Source organism: Aethalodelphis obliquidens, unplaced genomic scaffold (genome assembly GCF_003676395.1).
Source record: "Aethalodelphis obliquidens isolate GAN/ISIS:26980383/991018 unplaced genomic scaffold, ASM367639v1 scaffold88, whole genome shotgun sequence".
NCBI lineage: Eukaryota > Metazoa > Chordata > Mammalia > Artiodactyla > Delphinidae > Aethalodelphis > Aethalodelphis obliquidens.
In genome coordinates, this window is record NW_020838032.1 from 3,794,863 (window position 1) to 3,820,602 (window position 25,740).

At 42.0% G+C, this 25,740-nt stretch overlaps 2 protein-coding genes across 17 annotated transcripts in view; one reads left to right on the plus strand and one right to left on the minus strand.

Moving 5' to 3' along the window:
* Positions 1-1,226: 1,226 nt before the first annotated feature.
* Positions 1,227-24,934, minus strand: LOC113613488 (WAS/WASL-interacting protein family member 3-like). 4 transcript variants are annotated; one of them, XR_003430274.1, is made up of 3 exons: positions 23,211-24,665; positions 22,657-22,739; positions 1,227-4,086 (listed from the first exon to the last, which is right to left on the minus strand). XR_003430274.1 is itself a non-coding variant. In XM_027094235.1 (3 exons), the coding sequence occupies exons 1-2, from the start codon at positions 24,907-24,909 to the stop codon at positions 23,256-23,258; spliced, it is 531 nt and encodes a 176-aa protein (XP_026950036.1). In that variant the 5' UTR covers positions 24,910-24,934; the 3' UTR covers positions 21,941-22,739; positions 23,211-23,255. The 4 variants fall into 4 exon arrangements, 3 of the variants coding, with proteins under 3 accessions (XP_026950036.1, XP_026950035.1, XP_026950034.1); XM_027094235.1 differs by lacking the exon at positions 1,227-4,086 and having other exon boundaries at positions 21,941-22,739; positions 23,211-23,276; positions 24,400-24,934; XM_027094234.1 differs by lacking the exon at positions 1,227-4,086 and having other exon boundaries at positions 21,941-22,739; positions 23,211-23,320; positions 24,400-24,934.
* TUT7 (terminal uridylyl transferase 7) overlaps positions 24,673-25,740 on the plus strand; it is a 67,367-nt gene continuing 66,299 nt past the window's right edge. For 11 of the 13 annotated variants that reach the window (XM_027094220.1, XM_027094230.1, XM_027094226.1 and 8 more), the window contains exon 1: positions 24,921-25,441. The gene's annotated coding sequence lies outside the window, so the exon portion shown is untranslated. Of the gene's footprint in view, positions 24,783-24,920; positions 25,442-25,740 lie in introns of those variants that run through there. The other 2 variants (XM_027094221.1, XM_027094227.1) reach the window with 1 other exon arrangement.

Consider the following 25,740-nt stretch of genomic DNA (forward strand, 5'->3'; position numbering starts at 1 on the left):
TTCACCGTGGACACCTCTCTCACACTTCAAGGCTCAGCTCAAAAGTCACCTTCTCCTGCCAATGCAGGGGACATGGGTTCGAGCCCTGGTCCGGAAAGGTCCCACATGCCACGGAACAACTAAGCCCGTGCTCCACAACTACTGAGCCTGCTTTCTAGAGCCCGTGAGCCACAATTACTGAGCCTGTGCTCTAGAGCCCGCAAGCCACAACACTGAAGCCCGCGTGCCGCAACTACTGAAGCCCATAAGCCTAGAGCCCGTGCTATGCAGCAGGAGAAGCCACTGCAGTGAGAAGCCCACGCACCGCAATGAAGAGTAGCCCCCACTGGCGCAGCTGGAGAAAGCCCACATGCAGCAACGATGACCCAACGCAGCCAATAAATTAAAAAAAAAAAAAAAGTTACCTTCTCTGTAAAGCTACCCATCCCTGCACCAACCCTACGTACCTGAGAACCTACTACTTGCCAAGCACAGTATTACATGCTTTCCTCAGAGCAGTTCAAGAAGGCTATGCCTTCTTATTTCAGCTCTCCTAATACAAACTATGTCCTTTCCGTGGTCTATTTAGTGCCACATTTTTCACAACTTTGTGCTTTTTATTGATGATTTCACTGTTTAAAATGACCCCCAAGCGTAGTGCTGAAGTGCTGTCCAGTATTCCTAAGTGAAAGAAGGCTGTGATGTGCCTTACTGAGAAAGTATGTGTATCAGATAAGCTTCCTTCAGGCATGAGTTTTAGTGCTGTTGGCTGTGAGTTCAATGTTAATAAGTCAACTATATATTAAATAAAGTCTCCTTAAACAAAAACATACATAAAACAAGTTTATGTGTTGACCAATTTACAGAAATGTGAGCAGAGACTGTTAGGACCCTAATTCTGTATTTTCCCTAAGAGTAATGCTTTAGTATTGGTAGTTCAGTGTTCCTGGTGACTGTAGAAAATAATAATACTGTGAGTAATAAGAATCAACTGTAGTAGGTGACAAATAAATATATGATGAAAAGATGAAGGAAAGAAGCCATCTGTTGGAAAAATGACATTAACAGAGGAAAAGTTGCCTTATGAACCCACATGAAGCCAAATATACATAAATAGATTTTATATTAATATGATAAAGAAGTGACAGAAAGTAGATTATCCTGTAATAAGGAGAACATGCAAAGGGGAAGGGGTAATACATGTACATTTCCTACTCAATGGGAAGAAAATGTTCTGTGACAATTTCTTTCCAAAAGAATGAATATTTATTATGCAAATTCAAGCACATCTGGCTGCTGTGAATTTAACACTCCATAATTAATAACTTTCTGTATCTCACTGAGCACATTAAAAATCTGTATGTTTTACATTTGCAAAAATATAATAGCACCACATTTTTTAACCACAAAGGTTTTCAAGGGCCCACTGTAACTCTTTTCCAAATTTTTATTAATACTTTTTCCTTACTAAAAAACACAATGTGATTATCTCCATTTATTAAAAATGCACTAGAATATTTATCTTTGACCTCTTCATAAAGCAAGGAGAAGAGAGCTTTCAATTGACTTTGTAAAGCACATTCTACACTGTTGCATGATGGGAGAGGACCTGACCTGACAGTTCCTTATACACATGATTGTGGTAAAAGTAGACATAACATTATGGCTCAAACAGAACAAAGATGAGCTTACAAAGTACATGGTTTAAATAATTCCAGAGCTTTGGAACACAGATCTCTTTTTTTAAGACACAAATCTCATGTAACCATAATCATGATTGGTGGTGGGGAAGTTTAAAAACAGAGTGTCCCCCAAACCCTCCAGACTTAGTTATACCACAGCTAAATCAGGTGATTCCAACACATGATTCACATCCCACAAAAAATGAAATGTTTACAAAAACAAGGCTCCCAAAGGATAAAGTAGCCTTTTCTCAAAATCCATTCAAAATTTTAAGCCAATCTTTCTATGTTTTGCTTGCCATAACTACCAGGTTTCCTATTCTAAAATAAAAGGTTCATACAAACACACACACAATTTTCACATCTAAGTTTTAGCATTCTGACATATTTTAAAAGCAACTTTGCCTTAGCAGATTCAGGTCACAAGTCAAGGCTATTACTGTAGTGATTTGTATATACATACATTTTTTATTACGGAAATTTTTAACCATACACAAAATGGTAGAAGAAATAGTACAGCAAACTCCCATATACCAATCACCCAGCTTCAGAAATTATTAGAGATATTTTTAAATGCAAAGAAAAAATTACACAGCATCATACCTTTTCCTGCCTACAACTACAGAAACAATAATATGACCACCAACACTGAATGCGTTATAGAATATGAGCTGTTTGACCTGCAAACACATTAAATTTTGACCCTAAAGTGCCCAGGGGAGTAGCTGCATAGAGCAATTTTCCTAAATTCCTTGTATAATAAAATTGATGGTAAAAATTCACGTTGACTGTAACATATGATGTTTTTAAATTTTTTTATTGTTATAAAGTTATGCATTTTCATTTTGTAAAGTTTGCAAACACAGTCACACAAATTTGCATATGGGTGGGTATTTTATGGTATTATGAAATAACTCTTCATTTTTTTGGTGAGATAACAGTATTATGTTTAAGTAAGAGTATTATTTTTAGGAGATGCATTAATGAAGTAATTGAAGGAGAAATGTTATAATGTCTGCAACTTGCTTTTCAAATGATTCAGCAAAAACTGTATATGTGTCTGTGTCTGTGTCTGTGTGTGTGTGTGTGTGTGTAGATCCAGGGTTGGCAAAATATTTCTGTAAAGGGCCAGACAGTAACAGTTTTAGGCTTTATAGACCAAAAGACAAAATCAAGGATATTTTGTAGATAACTGTATAACTAGTTAAAATGTTGCTGCTTAAAAATGTAAAAACCCTTCTTTAATTTATCAGTGTTGTACAAAGACAGGTGATAAGCAAGATTTGGCCTTGGCCTTAGTTTGCCAACTCCAAATGTAGATAGACAGATACATAGATACATATAGATAGATATAGATAGGGTAGATATGAGAAAACTAACAACTGTTGAGTCTAAGTAGAGGGCACGTGGATGTTCATTGTATTAGTCTTTCAAATTTTCTGAATGTTTGAAGAATTTCATAATAAAAACTTGGGGAAAATACAAACACATAAAAACACAATGAAAATAAATATCATCCACAATACAAGTACGTAGATAGAGATTAACATCTTGGTAGATTTTATTTTTAGTTCTTGGAAGGTGTGTTTTTTCCGACTATAATGAGATCCTACTCCGTATAAAGTTTTATAGCCTGCCATTTTCATTCACCATTGATTCATAAGCATTTTCACATGTCATCATCATATAATGGACATATATATTCCACTGAACAAATGTTTTAAGATGTCTTAACTATTTCCCAACCATTGAACATTCAGTGTGTTTCCAGTTCTTCACCCACACAAATAAGAATTTTTTAGCTTTTTTTCCATTTTCTACTTTTTATTTTGAAAAAATTTAAAGCTCTGGAACAGTTACAAGGGCAATACCATGAACACCATATACCTTCCACCTAGGTTCACCAATTGCTAACAGTTTAACACATTTGTTTTATCTCCCCTCTGTATATTTATTATTGTTATTTTGAGAATCTTGAGTATATTACTCTTAAATTTCTTACTAAAATATTTGAAAACCACTGAAGAGCTGATTTCCTCAGGGTTTTCAGTTTTCACAGTAAATGTCCTCTGAGACCTAACTGATATTGAGTGGCAGAAAAAAGACTCAGAAATATACATATATATTAACAAACCTAGTAGCTATTTTTAAGGACAAACTCAAATTAAAATCTTCACTTTGCCAACAAAAAGTTACATCATGTATTATCAGGAGTTAGATCTCTAATGCTTTACTTACTCTGTAAAGAGACACAGCCCCAAACACATTTTTCCAAAACGAGAATGTGACGTGTTAGTGTCATATCACACCTCTGTTGTAATTTAATTCTCTTTATACAGATTTTGCTCTGTCTCCATCCTCATCCAGCTTTGTGGGAAAACTCACCAAAGCTGCTTTGAATGTTTTTCTTTGACTCCACTGCCACCTTGTGTGGAGAAAAAAGAATTCTGGGCTCTGTAAAAAAAACTTGAATGTGTACTATCAATATTTGCTTACTTATCTGGATTCAAAGCCTGTTTTATTGCAGAATAAACTCTTGGGAACTACACCCACCATGGTCTTCTTGCTTTGCATTAAGTAACAATTCTACGAAAAACAATCATACTTGGGTTTCCCTGGTGGCGCAGTGGTTGGGAGTCCACCTGCCAATGCAGGGGACACGGGTTCGAGCCCTGGTCCGGGAGGATCCCACATGCCGCGGAGCAGCTAGGCCTGTGCACCACAACTACTGAAGCCCACGTGCCTAGAGCTCGTGCTCTGCAACGAGAGAGGCCACTGCAATGAGAAGCCCGCACACCACAACGAAGAGTGGCCCCGGCTCACCACAACTAGAGAGAGCCCGCAAGCAGCGGCAGGGACCCAACACAGCCAAAAATAAATAAATAAATTTAAAAAAAAAGAAAAGAAAAACAATCATACTTCAAAAGTTAGACTATATTTCACGTTATTGTGAAACAAGGTAGGAGATAAGGCTTGGTTTTCCCAACGTCCCTGTGGCCCACGTGGCCCTTTCACTCCAATCACATACTCAGGTCGTTAAGGTGGTATTTTCCTTCTTTCCAGTGTGATAGGTTGGAAAGAGGGTGGAGAAAAGAGGGAAAGAAGGAGAAATTCAAAGGAAAGAGGAGGAGAATGAGAGAGGGTCATAGATGATGGCAAACATAATAATAAAGACACTAAAAAGACTAAAGATGGGGTACAGATACAAGAAAGAAAATGGAGAGGGAAAGCAGTGCAATGTTAGAATAAGAGACACAGAGCCTAGAAAGACAGGGAAATATAGGGGAAGATGCAAGGAACCAAGGCAGAAAGAGGAAAGAAAAGAAAAGGGGAAGGTGAGGGGGTGCCAGGGTTAGGTGGTCGTTCATTGATCAGCCTTGGGAGGGACCACCAGGCCAGGACCGCACACCTTGGGCAGTTTAGAGATCTCAGTCCCCCCTGACCTCACATCCCACCCCATTGCACACACACTTCTGCTCCCCAGCCCTGCTTCGTCCTTTCCCTGATGCCCACCACCTCCTTTCCCACAGGACAACTAGGGTATTTGTTACACAAGCTGTCCACCGGCACTGGAACGTAAGCTCAAGGAGGGCAGAGATCTTGGCCTTTTTTTTCTTCCTGTTTTGTTCTCTGATGTATCCCGTGTCTAGAGCAATGTCTGGTACATTATGACATGCATTTAATAAACATTTATTGAATAAATGAAGGCATGGGGGGCACTCTAGAAATGGACAAGAAGATGTATTTGTAACGTTTGTTTTGCTTTATGACAGTGATACCTTTTCTCCTGGGCAGATCACATTTTTATTCGCAGGTTACCAGCTGGTTTTCAACACATCCTGCTACAGACTGAATGTTGTGTCCCCCTCAAATTTATATATTGAAACCTAACGCCCAATGTGATGGATGGTATTAGGAGGTGGGGCCTTTGGGAGGTGCTTAGGTCATGAGGGTAGAGGCCTCATGAATGGGATTAGTGCCCATATAAGAGACCCCACAGAGCTCCCTCGGGCCTTCTACCATGTGAGGACACAGGGAGAAGTCTGCGACCCAGAAGAGAGCCCTCGCCCAACCACACAGGCACCCTGATCTTTGACTTCCAGCTCCAGAACAGTGAGAAATAAACTTCTATTTTTCATAAGCCATGCAGTATTTCATTACAGCAGTCTGAATGGACTACGACACTTCCCTTCCGAGGAGACAAGCACTTGTTACTGGCACTCAACTCAACAGTGGTTCTGAAAGTCAAATTCTGACATCAGAAACAAAGGTACCGATAGGAAACACGTAATAGAATCAAATCACGTTTTAGAGACGACAAAGCAAACTAGAGAAGAGATAGGTCCTCACTTCAGGCTAAATCTTAGAAAGAATGTTCTAGAGCAAGAAAAGCAAGTTATAAAAGGTTGCTTTGTTTCTTGCTATTTAATATGTTTAAAATTTCTCCTTTTCCTACATTTTCCTCCTTGTAAATTATACTAGATGTCTTATCTTTCCAATACCAGGCTCAAACAGATAAAATGATAACTGAATTATTGAACCTTATCAGTATAATAAAAGATTCTGAAAACTCATTTAAAAAATTACTTAGGAGTTAGAAGATGACATGAAAAGATAGCAAAATCTTTAAGAAGGGCTATAGAAAGGGAAAGCTTAAGGAAGACGTTTCTCTATCTGAAATTTGAAAAATGTCTGTGTGACAATGGCACACTTCATTACATAATTGGAAACATTAGTGGCAGCTGAATTCAGTACTCAAAAATCAATGAAAAGGAATGTTTTCAAGTATCTCATGGATGGGTCTTCACTAGATGGAGATACAAAGGCTGATTTTAAAATCTGGTGCTTGAAGGACGTTTGTAAAATGCTGCTGATTCTACAAGTGCTCACACAAATAGGTCTTACCAGCCAGACACTAACATTGCTTTCAGATCGCACATCAAAATTTTCCAAGCATTCACGCATACGTTATCTTAAATTTGGTCCTCCCAATATGTCTGTGGTATAGATAGGACCAGGTATTATCTTCAGCTGCACCGTTTTGTGGCTTTAAAGGAGGGAAGCTGGATTTACCCTATTTTCCCATCTCAGCCTCCCATGTCGTGGACATGATAGTCATGGCAGCCCAGGACCAGAGGTCTCTCCCACCTTCCACCAGACCACTGTGTGTCCTGGAGCAAATATCATGGCGCTGTGCATCCTAGTGGGTGAATGCACAAGGGGTTCTACATCTCAGATGGGACTTCTAAATAGTTTGGAGGAAAGAGCTGGCACAGCTTGGTCACTGTCTGTGACCACAGGCAAGTAAACTCTTCAGGCTTTGGATTCCTCATTTATAAAGTGATCATGTAGTTCTGTGTGGTCTTTAAGGTAGTGGATTCCAGACAATGAGTCCATGGGTCAGTTTGAAAAAAAAATTTTTTTTTAATTTTAAGGATTAACATAGGCTTGCCAACCCTTTATGTGCAAAATAAATTCAAGACGTCGACAACTACAACCATCTACTCACCCCACCCCTCCTCTCACCCTCACTACAATCAGTGAAGAATTGACACAGAGATCCAAATGAGGACCCAAAACCACTTTGTCACGGGGTTGGTCAAGTGCCAAGTGCTCCACAGAGTAATAGGGTGCCTCAGAAAGCTGAATAAGGGGATGCTAGCTGGCATCTCTGGAGGAGTTGGGTTTAGCAACCACGCCTGACGCCAGTCATGCAGCGCAGCCTGTCAGGGAAGGTGACTCCTCTGCCTAGAGGAGCTGGGCCTGTGCTCCCCACACCCGTCCTGGTGGCTGCTTCTGGGGGCTGAGAAGTGGGCAGCTCAGCTACTGCCCCAGAAGACTCTGAAGCAGGTCAAAACAGAATGTTAAGATAACTTTAAGGCCATATACACTATAGGCCAAAAGTCATTGCTTTTTCTGTTTTCCATTCCAAATGAGATTCCATTCAATACTCAACATCACTCACCAGAGACCTTGCAATGCACACCAGACAAAAGTCTAAAACACTCTAAATAACACAAAGCCAGCAACACATAAACGCCCAAATTTTAACCTAAACCTACATCAATGATTCCATTTCCAAAGAGAGGTTGAATTCCAAACAGGAAATCCTTTGATCTGGGTCAATTAAAGTCCAAAGACATTAAGGTTCAACATTTTCTCTCTCTCAGATTGCTGTATGGTACAAATCTTCTCAAGAACACAATCCTGATAGCAGAACTGTCTCTTTCATGAGTGTTACAGACAGAAGCTCATGGATCCCAGTGGCACAAAAGGCACTTTTAGGAGCAAGCCAGAGGTTAGAGGTACCATCCACAAGCAGGCTTCCAATGGGATGGATCCTGAGAGAGGAGCCATGGAAATTGTGGCACTCCTGTATCTCCTTGATTGCCCTATCTGTGCTTCTCAGCTGAGGTGAAGAATGTATCCCACATCTTCTTCCACTCCCCAGCTCTATGCTCAGGAAGATGCTAGGACTCTCTGTGCATTTTTAGGCCATTCCCAGAACTACTGGTACAACGGATACCAGCTGTCACGTTGAGGGTCTGGCTCAAGTTCCCATAGAGAACAGTTATATACATACAGTGGAATTATTAGCCAAGCTTAAAAAAGAAGGAAATTCTGACACATGATACAATGTGAATCAGCCTTAAAGACATTATGCTAAAAGTGAAAGAAGCTAGTCACTAAAGGATAAGTAAGATTCTTCTTATATGTGGTACTTAGAATAGTCAAATGCATAGAGACAGGAAGTAGAATGGTGGTTGTCAGGATCTGGAGGTAGGAGGGAGTTATTGTTTCATTGGTACACAGTGTCAATTTGAGAAGATGGAAAAGTTCTGGAGATGAATGGTGGTCATGGTAACCCAGCAATGTGAATGTACTTAATATCACTGAGCTGTACACTTAAAAATGGTTAAGATTGCAAATTTTATATGTATTTTACTACAATTTTAAAACTTTTAATCATAAAAAATCTCTTAGCCTGCTTGTAGAACTACAAACACCGTTGTACGATTCTCTTCCATGATTCTTTCCAGCCCTTAGCTATTCAGTGATGCCAGAAACGAGACCGTCAAAGCATTGAGGCTCTTTTACTAAATTCTATAGCCAACCCAGCCCTTCTGAACTCTCCATTTTGATTCATAGAGGAAGGCTCTTCCTCCAATATTTCCACGTCTAGGCCTATGCTGGGAAGAGAGCTTCCACTCCATGCTCTTGCCATCCAAAAGGAAGAGAAGCACCTAATCTGATCGATGAGCTGACATTCACAGGGTGTAGTTCACCGGTGGGCAAGGTCTGGGTGAGAGTTCACTGCACCTGTATGTCTCTTTGTGCAGTTAAGCAGGCTAAGCCCAGCCCAGTCTAGCAATCCAGAATTCTATCTCTGCTCCACCTTCTCTGCCTGTGACTGGGTGTGAGTCAGATCAGCCTTGTGGAGTGGACCCGGTTGAATTTGTTTGCCAGGGAGGGAGAAGACTGCCCTCTGGACTGGATTTAGAGTGTTGCTGAGCCCTTGCCCAGCCCAGGACCAAAGTGATAGTTTGATCCCCATCTGGGTCTCAGTTTCTTGAGCCTCTTCTCCTCCAACAGGGGCAAGAGAAGCAAAACTTTACCTTTACCTGTCTTAGGCTTTCAGCTGGGGCTCTTAACAACAACAACAAATTAACAAGAGAAAAACAAAGCATGCAGCTCACATCAGTCAGGAGAAATCTAAATGAAGAATAACTCAAAGTGGTGGCTTAGAACTCTAGCTTATATAGCATCTTCAACCAAGAACAATAAATCTCTAGAGAAATGATAGGACAAAGGAAAGCAGTTTTAGACTTCCAAGAGTAGCAAACTGTGGGGAGGTAACCATATGGGAGGACACTAGTGGAGTAAGATTTGTTTGCAGATTCTTCTGGTGTCTCTGGGCTGATAAGAGTCTATCTCCAGTAAAAGGAGAATTTATAGGGAGTTCCCTGGTGGCCTAGGGGTTAGGATTCTGGGCTTTTACTGCTGTGGCCCAAGTTCAATCCCTGATCAGGGAACGAAGATCCTGCAAGCTGTGCCAAAAAAGTAAAAAAAATTGAAAATTAAAAAAAAAAGAATTTATACCCTGGCTTTAGGCGGAAAGCAGGGAGCTTTTCCTACATTTGCTGCTTCTTAATTGCTTTCAGCTCAAAACAACTTTTTCTGTCAAAGAGACATGTTTTGGGGTGACATATTCTGGTTTTCTTCACAAGAAAGGGGGCAGCAAAGAAAAGGTAGAGAATGAAGGTTTCATTCCCCTCCAAATCAGAAAAGTAGAACAGATATTCTTTTTTAAAATCTCATTTTAAATTGAATACATTTTGCTTTATGCAAAAATCACTTTGTTTCTTTGTTTTTCATTCTGTTCGTATGCTGAAAGTGTCCTAATTATCATCAGTCCATGAACATACATCTGAGGAACACTTGAGGAGTATTCCTCTGAAGTACATTTTGCTCTAAAATTCTGTGATACTATTACTGTTGTCTCTGATTCCACCACGCCTCCCAGAATCCCAGGAAATGAAGGGGTAATAAAATATGAGCGTGGAAACCAGGTTTTAATGCCTTACAAAATGCTTTATGCAGATAAATATTTGACAGATTAAAAAAATAAGGTCTTTTCTCCTGTGCCAGGGCAATACAGGACCTCATCTAAACAAACCATCTGTTTATCTAAATCCAGGGTCTGCTTGGACTGGGACACTCTTATGTAGATGGAAAAAAAAAAAAATACCAGCAGTGACACAGCTCTGGGGCACACTGCATCAAAAATGATTTCAGGGGCTTCCCTGGTAGCGCAGTGGTTGAGAGTCCGCCTGCCGATGCAGGGGACACGGGTTCGTGCCCCGGTCTAGGAAGATCCCACATGCCACGGAGCAGCTGGGCCCATGAGCCATGGCCACTGAGCCTGCGTGTCTGGAGCCTGTGCTCCACAACGGGAGAGGCCACAACAGTGAGAGGCCCACATACGCCAAAAAAAAAAAAAAAAAAAAGATTTCAAAATAGGTACTCAGTTTATTTTTACTTCATGAGGCTGCCCGAAAATTCAGGTTTCTCTGGTTCATCTCCTTTGTGTTAGTATTTATTTATTAAAGTGAAATGATCATGTCTTTGTCATTTTATACACACCAGGAGTAAAGTTAAAAGTTACTTTAAACTGCCTTCATTCCATGAAGTTCTCCAGGTATTTGGGTTTGTGAGAACTCATCTATTTCTCTGACAATTATTAGCTCATTCTCTCCACCACGTTCCCATGTAGAGAGGGAGAAAGAGAACTCTCTGTCCCCACCCCCACATAAAAAGCCATTCTCTCTTTGCAAGTAATTTTCTTTTCAGCTGACACGTCCTAGATTGTTCTAAAAAGAACAGCGGCATGAGAAAATACAAGAACAGATGATTCAAAGACTCCCTGGGAACTGCCGAGCCAGCTCCTAATTGCAAATGCAAGGGTAGGCGAAACATCTGTATTCTGAGTCACTCCATTTTTCTAGAAGGGAGGATGTCGTTAGCCCTCCCGCTGCATGAACCTCTGTGGTCTGTAAGTGGGCCCCAGAGCTGGTTCACCGTGTGCTAGATCTAGATCTAGAGACCGCAACTGAGCTCCCAACCCCCGACACACACACACAAACTCAACATATTTTGAAGTCATCTTAATTAATTGACCACCTGCCTCTGAGAGTTTTTAAGTCTGTATTTTTAATAATGAGTTTGCAAAGCAACATGTGTGTGTCTGTGTGTGTTTGGGGAGGAGAAGGAAGTAAATAATCTTAAAAACCTACACAGGTTTCTGACCTTGATTCTCTAATGCCTGGAATGATACAAATTCAGGGATACGGCCTTTTGTGGAAAGAGATCCTAGGAAAAAGTGAAAAGGGAAGCAGATTTTTTTCTAGAAAACTATAGAAAGAGTTATTCCAAAAGAGAGCTGGTTAAGCCTTTTTGATTAATGAATAACAAAAAGATGATGGCAAGAGAAAAGTAAGACATTGATGAGTGAAAACAAGAACTAACAGCAGTGAAGGCAGAGTCAAGTTCACCAATGTGTTTTTTAGGCGTTACTGTCTCTTCTGATGTGACTCCTATGGGGAAATTTCACTGTTTATACAGAGAGTGTAAACAAATCTGTTGACCTAACAAAACACTGGTTTTCATTCCTCACACCTTCCTCCCCCAGCCATGGTAAATAGCTTGACATTTAGGCTCAGGGGTTTTGGTGTGAGTAGGAGGTTCAAATCCTGGCTCTGCTATTCATAGCTGGGTGTCTTAGGACAAGCTTACTACCCCCTCTAAGTCCCAGTTTCCACACTTACATGATGAGGATAATGGTCAGGTCTGTCTTGAAGGGCAGCTGTACGAATATAAGGAGATAATGCAGGTAACCGCCACAGTGCAGCTCCTGGCACACAAAAAGGGCTCCAGAACTGTTGGGGTGGAATGGGATGGCCGTTTGTCGTTGATTTATCTAGATAAAGGCTCACACTTATGAACACCTGTTCTCCAGGGTAGGCACGAAAACCTCAGACCCTAAAGTGATAACATCACGAGAAATGCTTGTACAAAATAGCTCTGGGTAAGGAAATGCAACAAAACCTGAAAGAAGAACTGAGGATGCCAGAAATACCCACTTTGAAAACTCTAAAAGGCTCAAGTGATTGCAAGAGGAAGATGGCACATTACGATACGGACTCTCTGAATTGGCCACGGGCGCTACCTGGTGATTCCAGATACTAAAATGGTCTGTCCTCAATCTGACTTTGCCCAAATGTCCTCAGAGGAACACTTGAGAATGTGATCTTTTCTATCTGATGGAAGAAATGGCGAGACAGATGGTGGCTGGAAGTAATTGTAGGAAGGACCTGAGATAGGACAGCAGTAGGAAGAACACACCTTAGGAAGTGTGAGAAAGTTATTCATTACCCTCCTTTCCTCTCATCCTCCCTTTCACCAATCTCTCCCCCAATGCCATGGCCTAGAGCACTGGACAGTCTTCAAACTTGACCAGAAATGATACCATTGTAATGTAACATAATGATGTATTATTTTGTTATTACTTATAGTAGCTAGTACTAGACCTCATCTTCCACGAGGTCTGTCTTTGTTGGGAAAAGGCCTGGGTCAGTCCACTCAGAGAAGGGGAATACCTACGGGGTCACAGATGTTGGCTGGTACCATGGCTTCTTCAAAATTATCCTGCATGGGGTAAGATGCCTGTGACACTCCTGGAGTGGAAGAGGAAGAAGAGTCAGGAGAGAAGAGGAAATTGGAAGAGAGAGAGAAGAAAGAAGAGTCAGTGAAATGATGGGAGGCTGGGTAGCAATGGAGGAGACAGCTCCTCAAATTCTCACGAATACCACTAAACCCATGAAAACTTACTGAGTTCAGAGGTTACAAAACAGAATACACATGCAGAATCAGGAGCTAGAGAGGCAATGTGATTAAACATACAGGTACCTACTAAAGGCTCAAAATGTCATGAGCAGGTATGGAAAGGTCAAAAAGACCTAGAGAAAATGAGAATGTATGAAAGTGGCATGCCAAGCTGAGGGAACTGCCTAGGTTCATGCATACCTGCAACCATGCACACCATCACTCATGCATCATTATTGGTTGAACTCCTATTGTGTGCCAGGCACCGCACTAGGCTGTGGAACACCATGGTGACAAAACCAGAGTTCTTGCTCTCCTGGTGTTTGCACACTAGTGGGAGAGGCAGACATTGATCAAGTAATTGCACAAGGGACTTCCTTGGTGGTCCAATGGTTAAGGATCCACCTTCCAATGCAGGGGATGCAGGTTCAATCCCTAGTCAGGGAAGTAACATGCCACATGCCACAGGGCAACTAAGTCCGCACGCCACACTACTAAGCCCATGCACTGCAACTACTGAGCCCATGCACCACAACTAGAGATTCTGCATGCCGCAACTACAGAACCCACGTGCTCTGGAGCCCGCATGCCACAACCAGAGAGAAGCCTGTGCGCCACCCACGTGCCACAGCTAGAGAGAAGCCCACGCGCCACAACAAAGATCCTGCATGCTGCAACTAAGACCCGACACAGCCACAAATGAATAAATATTTTTTAAAAAGAATCCTCAGAACAAGCTTTTAAAAAAAAATTGCACAAACATTGGTAAAATTATGATCGTGAGGAGTGCTATAGAGGAGGAGCACATGATACAATGAGAGAATATAACAGAGAGATTGGCCCAGCCAGAGAGATCATAGAAGCTTCCCTGAATAAGTGATCTTATTGATCTTACTGATCTGAGCATTGCGTGATGAGATGTTAACTGGGTGAAGAAAGGGGCGGAAAGCAGCCCAGGAAGAAGAATATGTGTACAGGCCCTGGGGTGGCAGGTTTGAAGACTGAGAGAAGGCAAAGTGTGGCTAGGGAAAAGAGACCCCGGGGAGAATCAGCAGCATGACGCTGGAAGGCAGGGAAGGTACAGGCTCCTCGGAGACTGCGGACCATGTGATGGTGTCAGTCTTTATCTTAAGGGCAGGAGGAAGTCATCACAGGGAAGTTGACAGGAACCCCAAGAAAGTCTGAAAATGGCAAATGAGACCCCTGTTTACACTTTATTTCCACTTTCCTCGGCATCTCTACTGACTACCAATCAATGACAGCTTGTGTAATAGCATGCCCAAAATCAGAAAAGTAAACATTTAATTAACTTTGTTAACCTAGTGATTTCATTTAAATAATTAGTATTTTTAAATGAATTTTCCATCAACATACAAAAAAACTCTCAATTCTGAACCACCATCAAAACACAAATGCCCAGTATGTAAATTCATAATTCAGTATTTAGTCTTCCATTACTTATAGAATACTGAATTAGGAATCAAACAGACTGAGGGTTTTTTTTTGGTTTTTTTTTTTTGCGTTATGCGGGCCTCTCACGTTGTGGCCTCTCCCGTTGTGGAGCACAGGCTCCGGACGCGCAGGCATAGCAGCCATGGCTCACGGGCCCAGCCGCTCCGCAGCATGTGGGATCTTCCCGGACCGGGGCACGAACCCATGTCCCCTGCATCAGCAGGCGGACTCTCAACCACTGCGCCACCAGGGAAGCCCCCAGCCTGAGTTTTAATTCTGACTCTGGCACTTATTAGTCACAGGGCTTTGGGCTATTCCCCAAACCTCTCTGTCTCAACTTTCCTCATCTATAAAATAGGGTAATAACCCTTGCCCAACGTACCTCACAGGTTAAAGTGAGAGCCTTTTGTAACACCAAATAAAGAGATTATTATTAACCTTTCTCCAAATTGCAAAGGCAAATACACGACTTATTCAAATCAGATAACTTTTTTTTTTAACCTCACATATCAAACTGTTTTGCAATATTGTTACAAAATAATGCTTTATCTTTAAGGTCATTGCCCTCTAATACATTACAAAACTACTTGTGTACATAAAACCACCAAAATTCTTTGAAAAGTTTTTCCCTTATAGGTTATTACAAAATATTGAGTATAGTTCCCAATGCTATATAGTAGGTCCTTGTTGGTTATTTATTTTATATATAGTAGTGTGTATATGTTAATCCCAAACTCTTGATTTATCCCTCCCCCGTTTCCCCTTTGGTAACCGTAAGTTTGTTTTCCATGTCTGTGAGTCTATTTCTTTTGTTAATAAATTTATTTATTTATCTTTGGCTGCATTGGGTCTTCGTTGCCGTGCACGGGCTTTCTACAGTTGCAGTGAGGGGGGGCTACTCTTCGTTGAGGTGCACGGGCTTCTTGTTGCAATGGCTTCTCTTCTTGCAGAGCATGGGCTCTAGGCACACGGGCTTCAGTAGTTGTGGTGCACGGGCTTAGTTGCTCTGTGGCATGTGGGATCTTCCTGGAGCAGGGTTCGAACTCATGTCCCCTGCACTGGCAGGCGGATTCTTAACCACTGTGCCACGAGGGAAGTCCCTGTGAGTCTATTTCTGATTCATTAGTATGATGATCTCTAGGTCCATCCACATTACTGTAAATGGCATTATTTCATTCTTTTCTTCGGCTGAGTAATATTCCATTATATATATATATACCACATATATTTTTTTTTGGCTGCATTGGGTCTTTGTTGCTGCATGTGGGCTTTCTCTAGTTGCAGCGAGTGGGGGCTACTCTTTGTTGTGGTGCATGGGCTTCTCACTGCAGTGGCTTCTCTTGTTGAGGAGCACGGGCTCTAGGCGTGCGGGCTTCAGTAGTTGTGGCACGTGGGCTCAGTAGTTGTGGTGCATGGGCTTAGTTGCTCCGTGGCACATGGGATCTTCCCAGACCAGTGCTCGAACCTGTGTCCCCTGCGTTGGCAGGCAGATTCTTAACTACTGCACCACCAGGGAAGTCCCAATGTACCACATATTCTTTATCCATTCATCTGTCGGTGGACATTTAGGTTGCTTCCATATTTGCCTATTGTAAATAGTGCTGCATGTATCATTTATATTTACAAAAAAGAAAAAAAAGATAAACAAGAAACAAATAAATTTGCTTATCTATGGGGGTTGGGGGAAATTGAAGAGATGGAAAGGGGACAGGACCTGTCTGAATATAACTTTTATATAGTTTCATATTTTGAACCATGTTAAGCATTTCACATATTAAAAAAATAAATTAAATCAACAAGAATGGGTGGGTAGGAGGCCCTGAAAGTGAAAAAAATGAATTACCTTGATTATAACCACGTTAATAATACAATTACAAAGAAAAAAGAATTAATCCAAAAAATATCTGAACATAATAACAAATTATTCTGACTATACACTTTCAGTGGGATATATTCCAAGGACAAAAAAAATCTCAAACGTTACTTGGTAAGCTTGTTTTGGATAATGCTGGTGAAGTAATTCTGAAACTGTTTTGTGTATGTTATAGAAATGAGCAAATGAGTAAATATATTGATGTTTTGAGGAAGCAGGGAGTTCACTGTGGGAAAACAAAGAGACAAATATGGAATGGAGGTAGAATTCTATACTACTGGATGGGATATCAATTAGAGTATCATTATGAACTCATGGATTTTAAGAAGTGTTTCTAGTACTGTCCATTGAGAGGACCTAAAAGCAATTTCACCCCAGAGCAATGAGCACACATGGCACCCAGGGCTTGTTTTCTAAACACCATTCCCCAAACCCTTTGGGAAAATGCATAATTTCAAGGTAAGCCTGGAGCATTTTCTAGTGCCAGAAATTAAGGAAGTACTCAATACTGAGGAAGATATGTCAAAGAGATATAAGAACCCATTTAAGGGGCTGCCACTTGCCAAATTTGGGACAATATGAGCATCAAAGTGAATAATGACAGGAATGGATTATAACACACTGAATAAAATAGAATCCATGAGTCTACACTGATTTTTTTTTAATTTTAAAGCAATTAGGAGGAGAAAGGAAAGCCTTCCTTTATAGAAGAATGCTAACTAATAAACATAAAAGAGATGATAGAAATAAAAGGTCACTATTTCACAACTACCGTATTAATATTTGATTTCAGGAGAGAATCATCAACGGATACTAAAACCATTGGGAGAAATATGGGGAAACAGGATCTTCACACAGTCCAAAATACCCCATCACAAGTCACTTATTAACTACAAAGGGAAAAAATGAATCTTTATAATGGAGAAATACAGTAGATAACACCTTAATCAAATAATCCAACTGATCATCATTAAAAGGACATATTCACATCATATATTCTCTGTTGTGACACACTCAGACGTGTGATATATCACCTATTAGTATTCCTGCCAAAAATGTTTACCCTAAGTCTAACCATGAGGAAACAATCAGACATCTGCAAAAGAATGCACTTGGACTCTTCAAAAATGTCAATATTATGAATAATAAAAAAAAGACTGTCAACCTGTGCTACATTAAAGAACAGAGACATGAAAATAAATACAATACGATGCATGATCCTTGCTCAAATCTAGAATACAAAAAAAAAAAAATGTTAAAGGACATTACTGGGACAATTGCAGAAACTTAAATATGGACTGCATATTAGAAAGTAGTATTATGTCAATATTAAATGTCCTGAGTGCGATAATTGCACTGTGGTTACAGAGGAAAATATCCTCATTTTTAAAAGATACATGCTGAGAGTTTGGGGGCCTAGGTGTCTAGATATCTGCAACTAACTATCAAATGGTTCAGCTAAACAACACACATATGCACAAAGGGAGGAAAAGAGGGAGGAGGGAAAGGAAGAAAATGTGACAAAATGTTAAAATTGTTGAATTATGTAAATGGTATATAGATATCCATTGTACATTTCTTGCAAATTTTCTATAGGTTTTCTATTTTTCAAAATACAATATGGTTGGGGGAGAAAGGGAGCTTTTTATATGGTCACTGCAAGAAGACAGCATAGTTAGAGATACTTAGATAACCTGAGAACCAGTAAGTATTCTTTAGTTGCGTGAATCCTTGCCAAGAGTTCAAGCTCCAGCAGAAAGCCTCCGGAAGATATTGGAGACAGCCAAAGTTAGCAACAACAAAATTAACTAGTTAATACAGGACACCCAGTTAAATCTGAACTTCAGATAAACGAGCAATTTCTTTTTTAGTATAAGTATGTCCCAAGCATTTTATCTGGCAGCCCCACTCAGAGAAGCACTGTGGTCTGTTCCATGCCCAGGGGATAAAGTACAACAGTTCAAGAATACTAGAACCATTCAAGATTAGAGCCATTGGTAATTTTTATTTACTATTTTTATTTAATCAAAGTCTACTCCATTTTCTGTAATGAAGACTACTCTTCAACCTATATTTTCTCCTTACATATGGTTGGTACAGCCCTAATTTAGGCTTCATTTTCTCTCTCTGCATTGCGAAGCTTTCCCCCACTTCCACCACCTTTGACTTCTAAATACTACTTTCCCATCCTCTTCACTACCTTTCTCCCTTCTCAATTTCTACCTGTTTGGCTCAAGAGAGAATAGTTTCAAAGCAATAGATGATACTTAGCTGAGACTGCTTCTGGAAATTTGAGTCACTGTGTTAACCCCACCCAATGTCATTAGTTAAATGCCTTGACCTAGGCTGGTTGGGGATCCTCCCCTCCCAGTGGAACCCCTGGATGTCTTGACATAGCATTTTTGGTACATTTGGCATCCATCAGGCCAGAGCAGCTCAGAGAAAAGTTTTATATATTACACTCTCTGAAATTCTCTTTTATCAGAAATGCAAATCAAAACTGCAATGAGGTCACCTCACACTGGTCAGAATGGCCACCATCAAAAAATCTACAAACAACAAATGCTGGAGAGGGTGTGGAGAAAAGGGAACCCTCTTGCACTATTGGTGGGAATGTAAATTCGTACAGCCACTATGGAGAACAGTATGGAGGTTCCTTAAAAAACTACAAATAGAACTACCATATGACCCAGCAATCCCAATACTGGGCATATACCCTGAGAAAACCATAATTCAAAGAGTCATGTACCACAATGTTCATTGCAGCTCTATTTACAATAGCCAGGACATGGAAGCAACCTAAGTGGCCACTGACAGATGAATGGATAAAGAAGATGTGGCACATATATACAATGGAATATTACTCAGCCATAAAACGAAATGAAATTGAGTTATTTGTAGTGAGGTGGATGGACCTAGAGTCTGTCATACAGAGTGAAGTAAGTCAGAAAGAGAAAAACAAATACCGTATGCTAACACATACACATGGAATCTAAAAAAAATGGTTCTGATAAACCTATGGGCAGGACAGGAATAAAGATGCAGACATACAGAATGGACTTGAGGACACAGGGACAGGGAAGGGTAAACTGGGACGAAGTGAGAGAGTGGCACTGACATATGTACACTACTAAATGTAAAACAGATAGTGGGAAGCTAGTGCATTGCACAGGGAGATCAGCTCGGTGCTTTTTGACCACCTAGAGGGGTGGGATAGGGAGGGTGGGAGGGAGGCGCAAGAGGGAGGGGATATGGGAATATATGTGTATACATATAGCTGATTCACAATGAAACTAACACAACACTGTAAAGCAATTATACTCCAATAAAGATGTTTAAAAAAATTCCCTCTTATCACTGAAGCTCCTTTTTTGGTCTTATCAGCTTCTCTTATTTTTCTTAATGTCTAAATGCTGGACAGCCTCAGTGTTTAATTCTGGGCATTATCTCTTCTCTCCCTTGGGTCCAGTGCTTCCCGAAGTTCAATCATATGTATATCGTCTTCATGATTTTTGACATCTCTCAATAATTATTACTAGTTTTCTTTAAATGGATATGGGTTTTTTTTGCAGTACGCGGGCCTCTCACTGTTGTGGCCTCTCCTGTTGCGGAGCACAGCCTCCGGACGCGCAGGCTCAGCGGCCATGGCTCACAGGCCCAGCCGCTCCGCGGCATGTGGGATCTTCCTGGACCGGGGCACGAACCCGTGTCCCCTGCATCGGCAGGTGGTCTCTCAACCACTGCGCCACCAGGGAAGCCCGGATATGTTTTAATTTATATCTTTTTAATTAATTTTTATTGGAGTACAGTTGCTTTACAATGTTGTGTTAGCTTCTACTGCACAGCAAAATGAATCAGCCATACGTATACATATATCCCCTCCATTTAGGACACTACAGTGCATTAAGTAGAGTTCTCTGTGTTATCCTAATTTATATATTTTAAAAGAAGATTTTATACCACAACTATAAAGAGGAATTTAATATCATAAATAGAAGATAAATCTAAAAATAAAACCTCAAAATATATAAAATGTAATTTTTTACTTAGATTTAAAATAATCAATAAAACAAATTATTAACATATAAACAAATTATTAAAATGCACACCCCAAAATAAATTACTCACGAGAATAACTGAGCTTTTCAGGATCAGTCAGGAATAGTGACTGGATGTTTGGCATCACGTTCCCTGTCTTGGGCTTACAGTTAGAAACTGAATATCAGGAGGGAAGGTAATTTGCTGAAGATCAAAACAAAGTAGAGGCAGAGCTGGATCTATAGCCTGAGACTAATGAACCGCAGTTGCAGAGAGTGGTCTCAAAAATAGAATTCAGAAAGGAACACCAGCTCCTGACGGTGTGAGGGCTCAGTCAGGGGACAGGAGCTTGGTGCATGGTAGAGTAAAAAGAATATAAACACTGAAGTCTACAAGGCTGTGGTCACGTTGTGAATAGGCCGGTAAAGCCATGTTACCATAAGCCTATGACTACTCTTTGAACCTCGGTTTTCTGACTAACTCACAAATTGTAGAACTGCGAGAAGACAATCAGACACAAGTACTGAGTGCTCAGCCCAGTGGTTACACAATCAGTAGAAGTTTCCTTCCTTCCTCTCCCATCTTTGTATCACCAACACTGCCACAGACCTACCCACCACTAGCTATTATCTCCTTTTGAAGGAGATATGGATTTTTTTTCTTCTGAATAATCCAGTCCTGATTTCTCTCCATCATTGCCCTGTGTCCAGTGCTGGGAGAAAGGACTTCATCTGTGCTGGGCTGCTTGGCAAGGAGAGAGGCAGCAGCTTCCTGGTGTCTTTTGGGGGTTGGGTCTGTAAAGATGAAGATGGCCTAGAGATGACTTCTAAAAGCCTCAGGTAACCCTCAGCTTTCAGTTGCAATGGAAGGGCTGCAGGTTTTAGGGGGTAGCACATGAGCCCAGGGATATTCTCAGGTTCCTGATCCAGTGGATACTCAAAGGCCTCTTGGGAAGTTCGACCCCAGGAAAGCCGTGGGGGGCAGGGCTGTGGGGAACCTAAAAAAGTCTAGAGTGCAGCATTTGATAATTGTGAAGATGAGAAGCAGGCAACGGGACCTAAGAAAGAGCTGGGAGTTGGGTATTCAGTTTCCATGGGAAAAGGGGCAGCTGAAACTTGGAAGTAGGGAGAGGAAGGAAAGATGGGGCTGCTAGTCTCCGTGGCAACAGGGAGGGGAGCAGAACTTTCCATCACTCAGAGAGTAAGATTAGTTGAGGGAAAAGTTTGAAACATGTGGCCCATCCCCAGACTGGAACATGGGGGAAGTAGACTACCGAAGAGAAACATGGGATGATTTCAGGAGTGTGAAAATAACAGCAGGACACAGTCAAGCAGAGAACTGAAATTGGCACTTTCAGGTATACTTGAGATTCCTTGTGTTCTTGAAAAGAATCCAGATGTTTCTGGATTCTTTTTTTTTTTTTTTTTTTTTTTTGCGGTACGCAGGCCTCGCACTGTTGTGGCCTCTCCCGTTGCGGAGCACAGGCTCCGGACGCGCAGGCTCAGCGGCCATGGCTCACAGGCCCAGCCGCTCCGCGGCACGTGGGATCTTCCCGGACCGGGGCACGAACCCGTGTCCCCTGCATCGGCAGGTGGTCTCTCAACCACTGCGCCACCAGGGAAGCCCCTCTGGATTCTTTTTGATGCCAAGGAAGACAGACAGCAAAGTAGCCAGGAGATTGCCAACTGGGGGGAAGTAGTGGACCACCCACAATGAAAATCTCCTGGGAGTTGCAGCTAGATCCCAAGAGGGATGCATGATGCCATCACGTGTAGTAGGATGGGTCCAAGCTGGCAACAGCGAACCACTGGAGATGGACTAAGCTGACAGAACTAACCACGAGTCCATGAGTCTCAGACCTCAGCATCAGATATCCAGCAACAAGGCAAAGAACTAAGCCTAGAAAGACCAAAGAAGCAAGAGGACTCCCTCAAAGAGCCTGTGGATGTGTATCTAGGCACACTTCTTTCCAATCATATGACTCCAGATCATCACATCTCCAGATAGCATGCAAAGGAAGTGGAGAAGGAAATCTGAACAATAGGGTGTATACCCAAGAGACCAAACCATCAAAGATATGATTTAAATTAGCAAAGACTTGAGATATGTTAACTGGCAAGTTAAATTTTTTTTCCCATAGTTCCCAGAGGGAAGTAGAGCCCCAGAGTAACATTAGCTCAAATTTAGGAGGAAAAAAAGTACATTCATCTAAGTGAAGTCTTAAATTTTCAATTTCAGGACATTTTTTACCTTTACCATATTTTTCAACACTTTGAAAACAGGGACTGTGACTATTTCTCTCATATATCAGGCACATATCAGGAATTCAACATCTGTTGAAAAAAATGAAACGGATGAATGACCCTAAATAAATGGCTAACTCTGGAACAGCACAGTCTAGGTTTTAGTTCATAGCGTATACTAGCTCACTGATTTTCCTAAGGTTTGAAAACAAGCACTGGAAATAAAATTCCTTTACTTTACACAACTTCTTAGGTCATAAATATAAGGTCCTGAAACAATTTAAACTAAGAGACTTTGCGGCAGGCAGAAACGGGATCCTGTTAGCCCTCTGTAATTTGTTAATGATCTCTAAGGCAGACAGCCCCCATATTTCTGCTCCAAATTGTTGGAAATATGTCTGGACCATGACACAATCACTGCAAAGATTCTGAGAAAATCAGTATTCCCTCCAGTGACATCCAAAAAAGAATCAAACCAAACTTTTCAACTGGATTTTATGAACTCCATGACCAATTTAAATTCCCATTACAGTACAATATTGACAGAAAGAGGTATCTTACCTGTCAATATCTGTTGATTAGTATTGCATCTTGTTTTAGAGAGCCTCATTTATCCTCAAGATGAATCTTAAAAGTACATTTTGAATAGAAGTTAGGCTTTGGGAAACACACTGAAGAAAATGCAAATAAAAAATATTTTAAACTCTTAAAAAGATGTGTCCTCTACTGTTCCTGTAGAACTCTAGACAGTCAAGAGTGACATTTCCTAAACCGGTTGTTCCATACAGAGTTACTCGGCTGGGTGTGGTGGTGCTGCTCTTCCATATAATAAATGTAATAATGTATCATCACACTCCCTTTGGACTCCATAAAAGGCCATTGTCTGCCTGTCAGATTAATGCCTTGATTGTCATGTATTTTCAGAACCAAAGTATCTAGATAAAGCATTGTACAAAAGTTGTACCTACCTGTTTTAAATCACCTTTAGTATAGACAGTGGTTAAAAACAGACTCTGCCTCATTTGGGTTTGGATTCCAGCGGTTCCATTTACTTCACAATAAACGCTACTTCGCCCACCATCTTTAAAAGGGGGATAATGCTATTCTCCTAGTGGGACTGTTGTGAGGATTAAATAAGTAATTATTTGCAAAGCCCTCATAACAGTGCCTGGCAACAGCCGGTACTAATGTGTTCATTTTAAGACCATTATCCCCACAGAATCTCATGGCTTTAAATTTAAATACCCTTAAAGAGAAATCAAAAACTGTTGCATTTTCTCAAAGCTCCTTAATTTTATTAGTTGCTCGAGGCTTTCCAAGCATTTAGAACACTGCAGATAGCATGGAAGGTAAAGTCAATGGAAAAGAGAGAGAGAAAAAAGGAACCCAGTTGTTTGCTAGTTGCACTAAAAGTCTCCGTTTGAAAATTCGAGTATGAATGCCCTCCTTGGTCATCCTTTGCATTTACACATTTTCTGCGAAACCAGATTTTGTTTTTAATCCGTACACAATCCAAGAAAAAAGCACAGCATTTCTTTCTCTAAGCCATACTGTGATCCGGATGAACAGCGGAGGCTTAAAAGCAAGGGTCGGCCATTAAGACCTCACTGAGACGTTCAATCACTCGAATTATCAGTAAAACAGCACGAGCGCCACGAGGCCTCAGACCCACGCTGAACTTGCCCTGGAGTGGAGCATCCAGGGGCAAAGCGAGTCTCCGACCCGACCCGGGCACACGGCTACGCCTCACCGCGGGCTTCGCTTCTCTCGCAGAGAACCAGAGGCTTCCTCCGCACACCTCCCCAGTGCCTTTAAAGCCCAGGAGAGAGAGGAGCCCAGGCGAGGACAGCTCCGAGCGAGCAAGAGCGGAGAGCCTACACTCCGACCCCGACGCAACTCCCGACTCCCGACTGCCGGAAAATGCGCCCGCGCGGCGGCGGCGGCGGCGGCGGAAACGAGAGCGGCGGGGTGGTGGAGTTTCCGGCGTGCGCGGCGGAGCGCTCGGACTGGGGCACGGCCGGCATCTAATAGCGCACAATGAGACAGCGCTGAGCGCCGGAAGTGGGGCTGGAGGAAAACACGGAGAGGGAGCCCGGCCGGGACAGGAAGAGGTGGGGGGCCGCGGCGGAGGTGGTGAGTGCTCACGGGCACCGTTTCCCCCCGTGTCCCTGTCAGACTCGCGTCCGGGGAGGGTCTTGGGTGGGTTCTCCGGTCTGCACAGTCGCGGGTGGGTCCGGCCCAGGAGATACGTTGGCTGCATCCTCCGCCGGCCTCCTCTCCCCAGTTGCGAGGTCCAGGGAACCCCCGAGCCGGTGGGGACTGAGCTGTCGGGCTCGAGTCCGCGTCTTCACTTTGTGTCAGACCCTGCGGGGGCTGGAGAAGAAGGGATCTGGGTGGAGGCACTCGGCCCCAGCCCCCTGTCCGGCCGGGGAGACCCCGGAACCCTATCGAGGAGGCAGGTCACTTCCTGCTTCCTGGTCCCCGCGGTGGCTTCTTGGCCAGAACTGCGGAGACGCCTCCTGTTTCTCCGCCTCCGACCCAAAGGGTGGAAAACGAGGCAGATCGGGGGTGGGGCGGTCCCATGGGGATCGAAGAGGGAGAATTGCTGTTCGTGACAAAACCAAACTTGTTTGGGGTGGGAGGATGAGGACTGGGGGGATTAGCTTGAGTTGTCCCTTGGTCAGAAAGCCAGCCCCACTGACCGGAGCGGAGCCTTGGTCGGGAGCCCTCCGTAGCCCAAGAGATCGAAGCCTGTCGTTCTGAATAGTCTCAAGCGGAGCCGAGGTGCCGGGGTACGTAGAAGGGACTGAAAAGTGGAGTTGAGAGATGTACTGCGTTTACAAAGTTTCGGTTACTTTGTAGTAACACTTAAAAGTAATTGCCAGCTTGTTTTTAAAAGACTGGGGAGTTCTCTAAAGTATAGGCTTGGGGTGAGGTATTTGGTTTTGGGGGGCTTTGGGGGGTTCTGAAGAAAAGAGCTTTTGTTATATCTATATAATATCTATGAAGAATACTATAGAATTAAGCCTCCTAACTTCTAGCATAACGCACTAATTATTGGAACGTGATGGAAATTAGGAAAAGAAGGGTT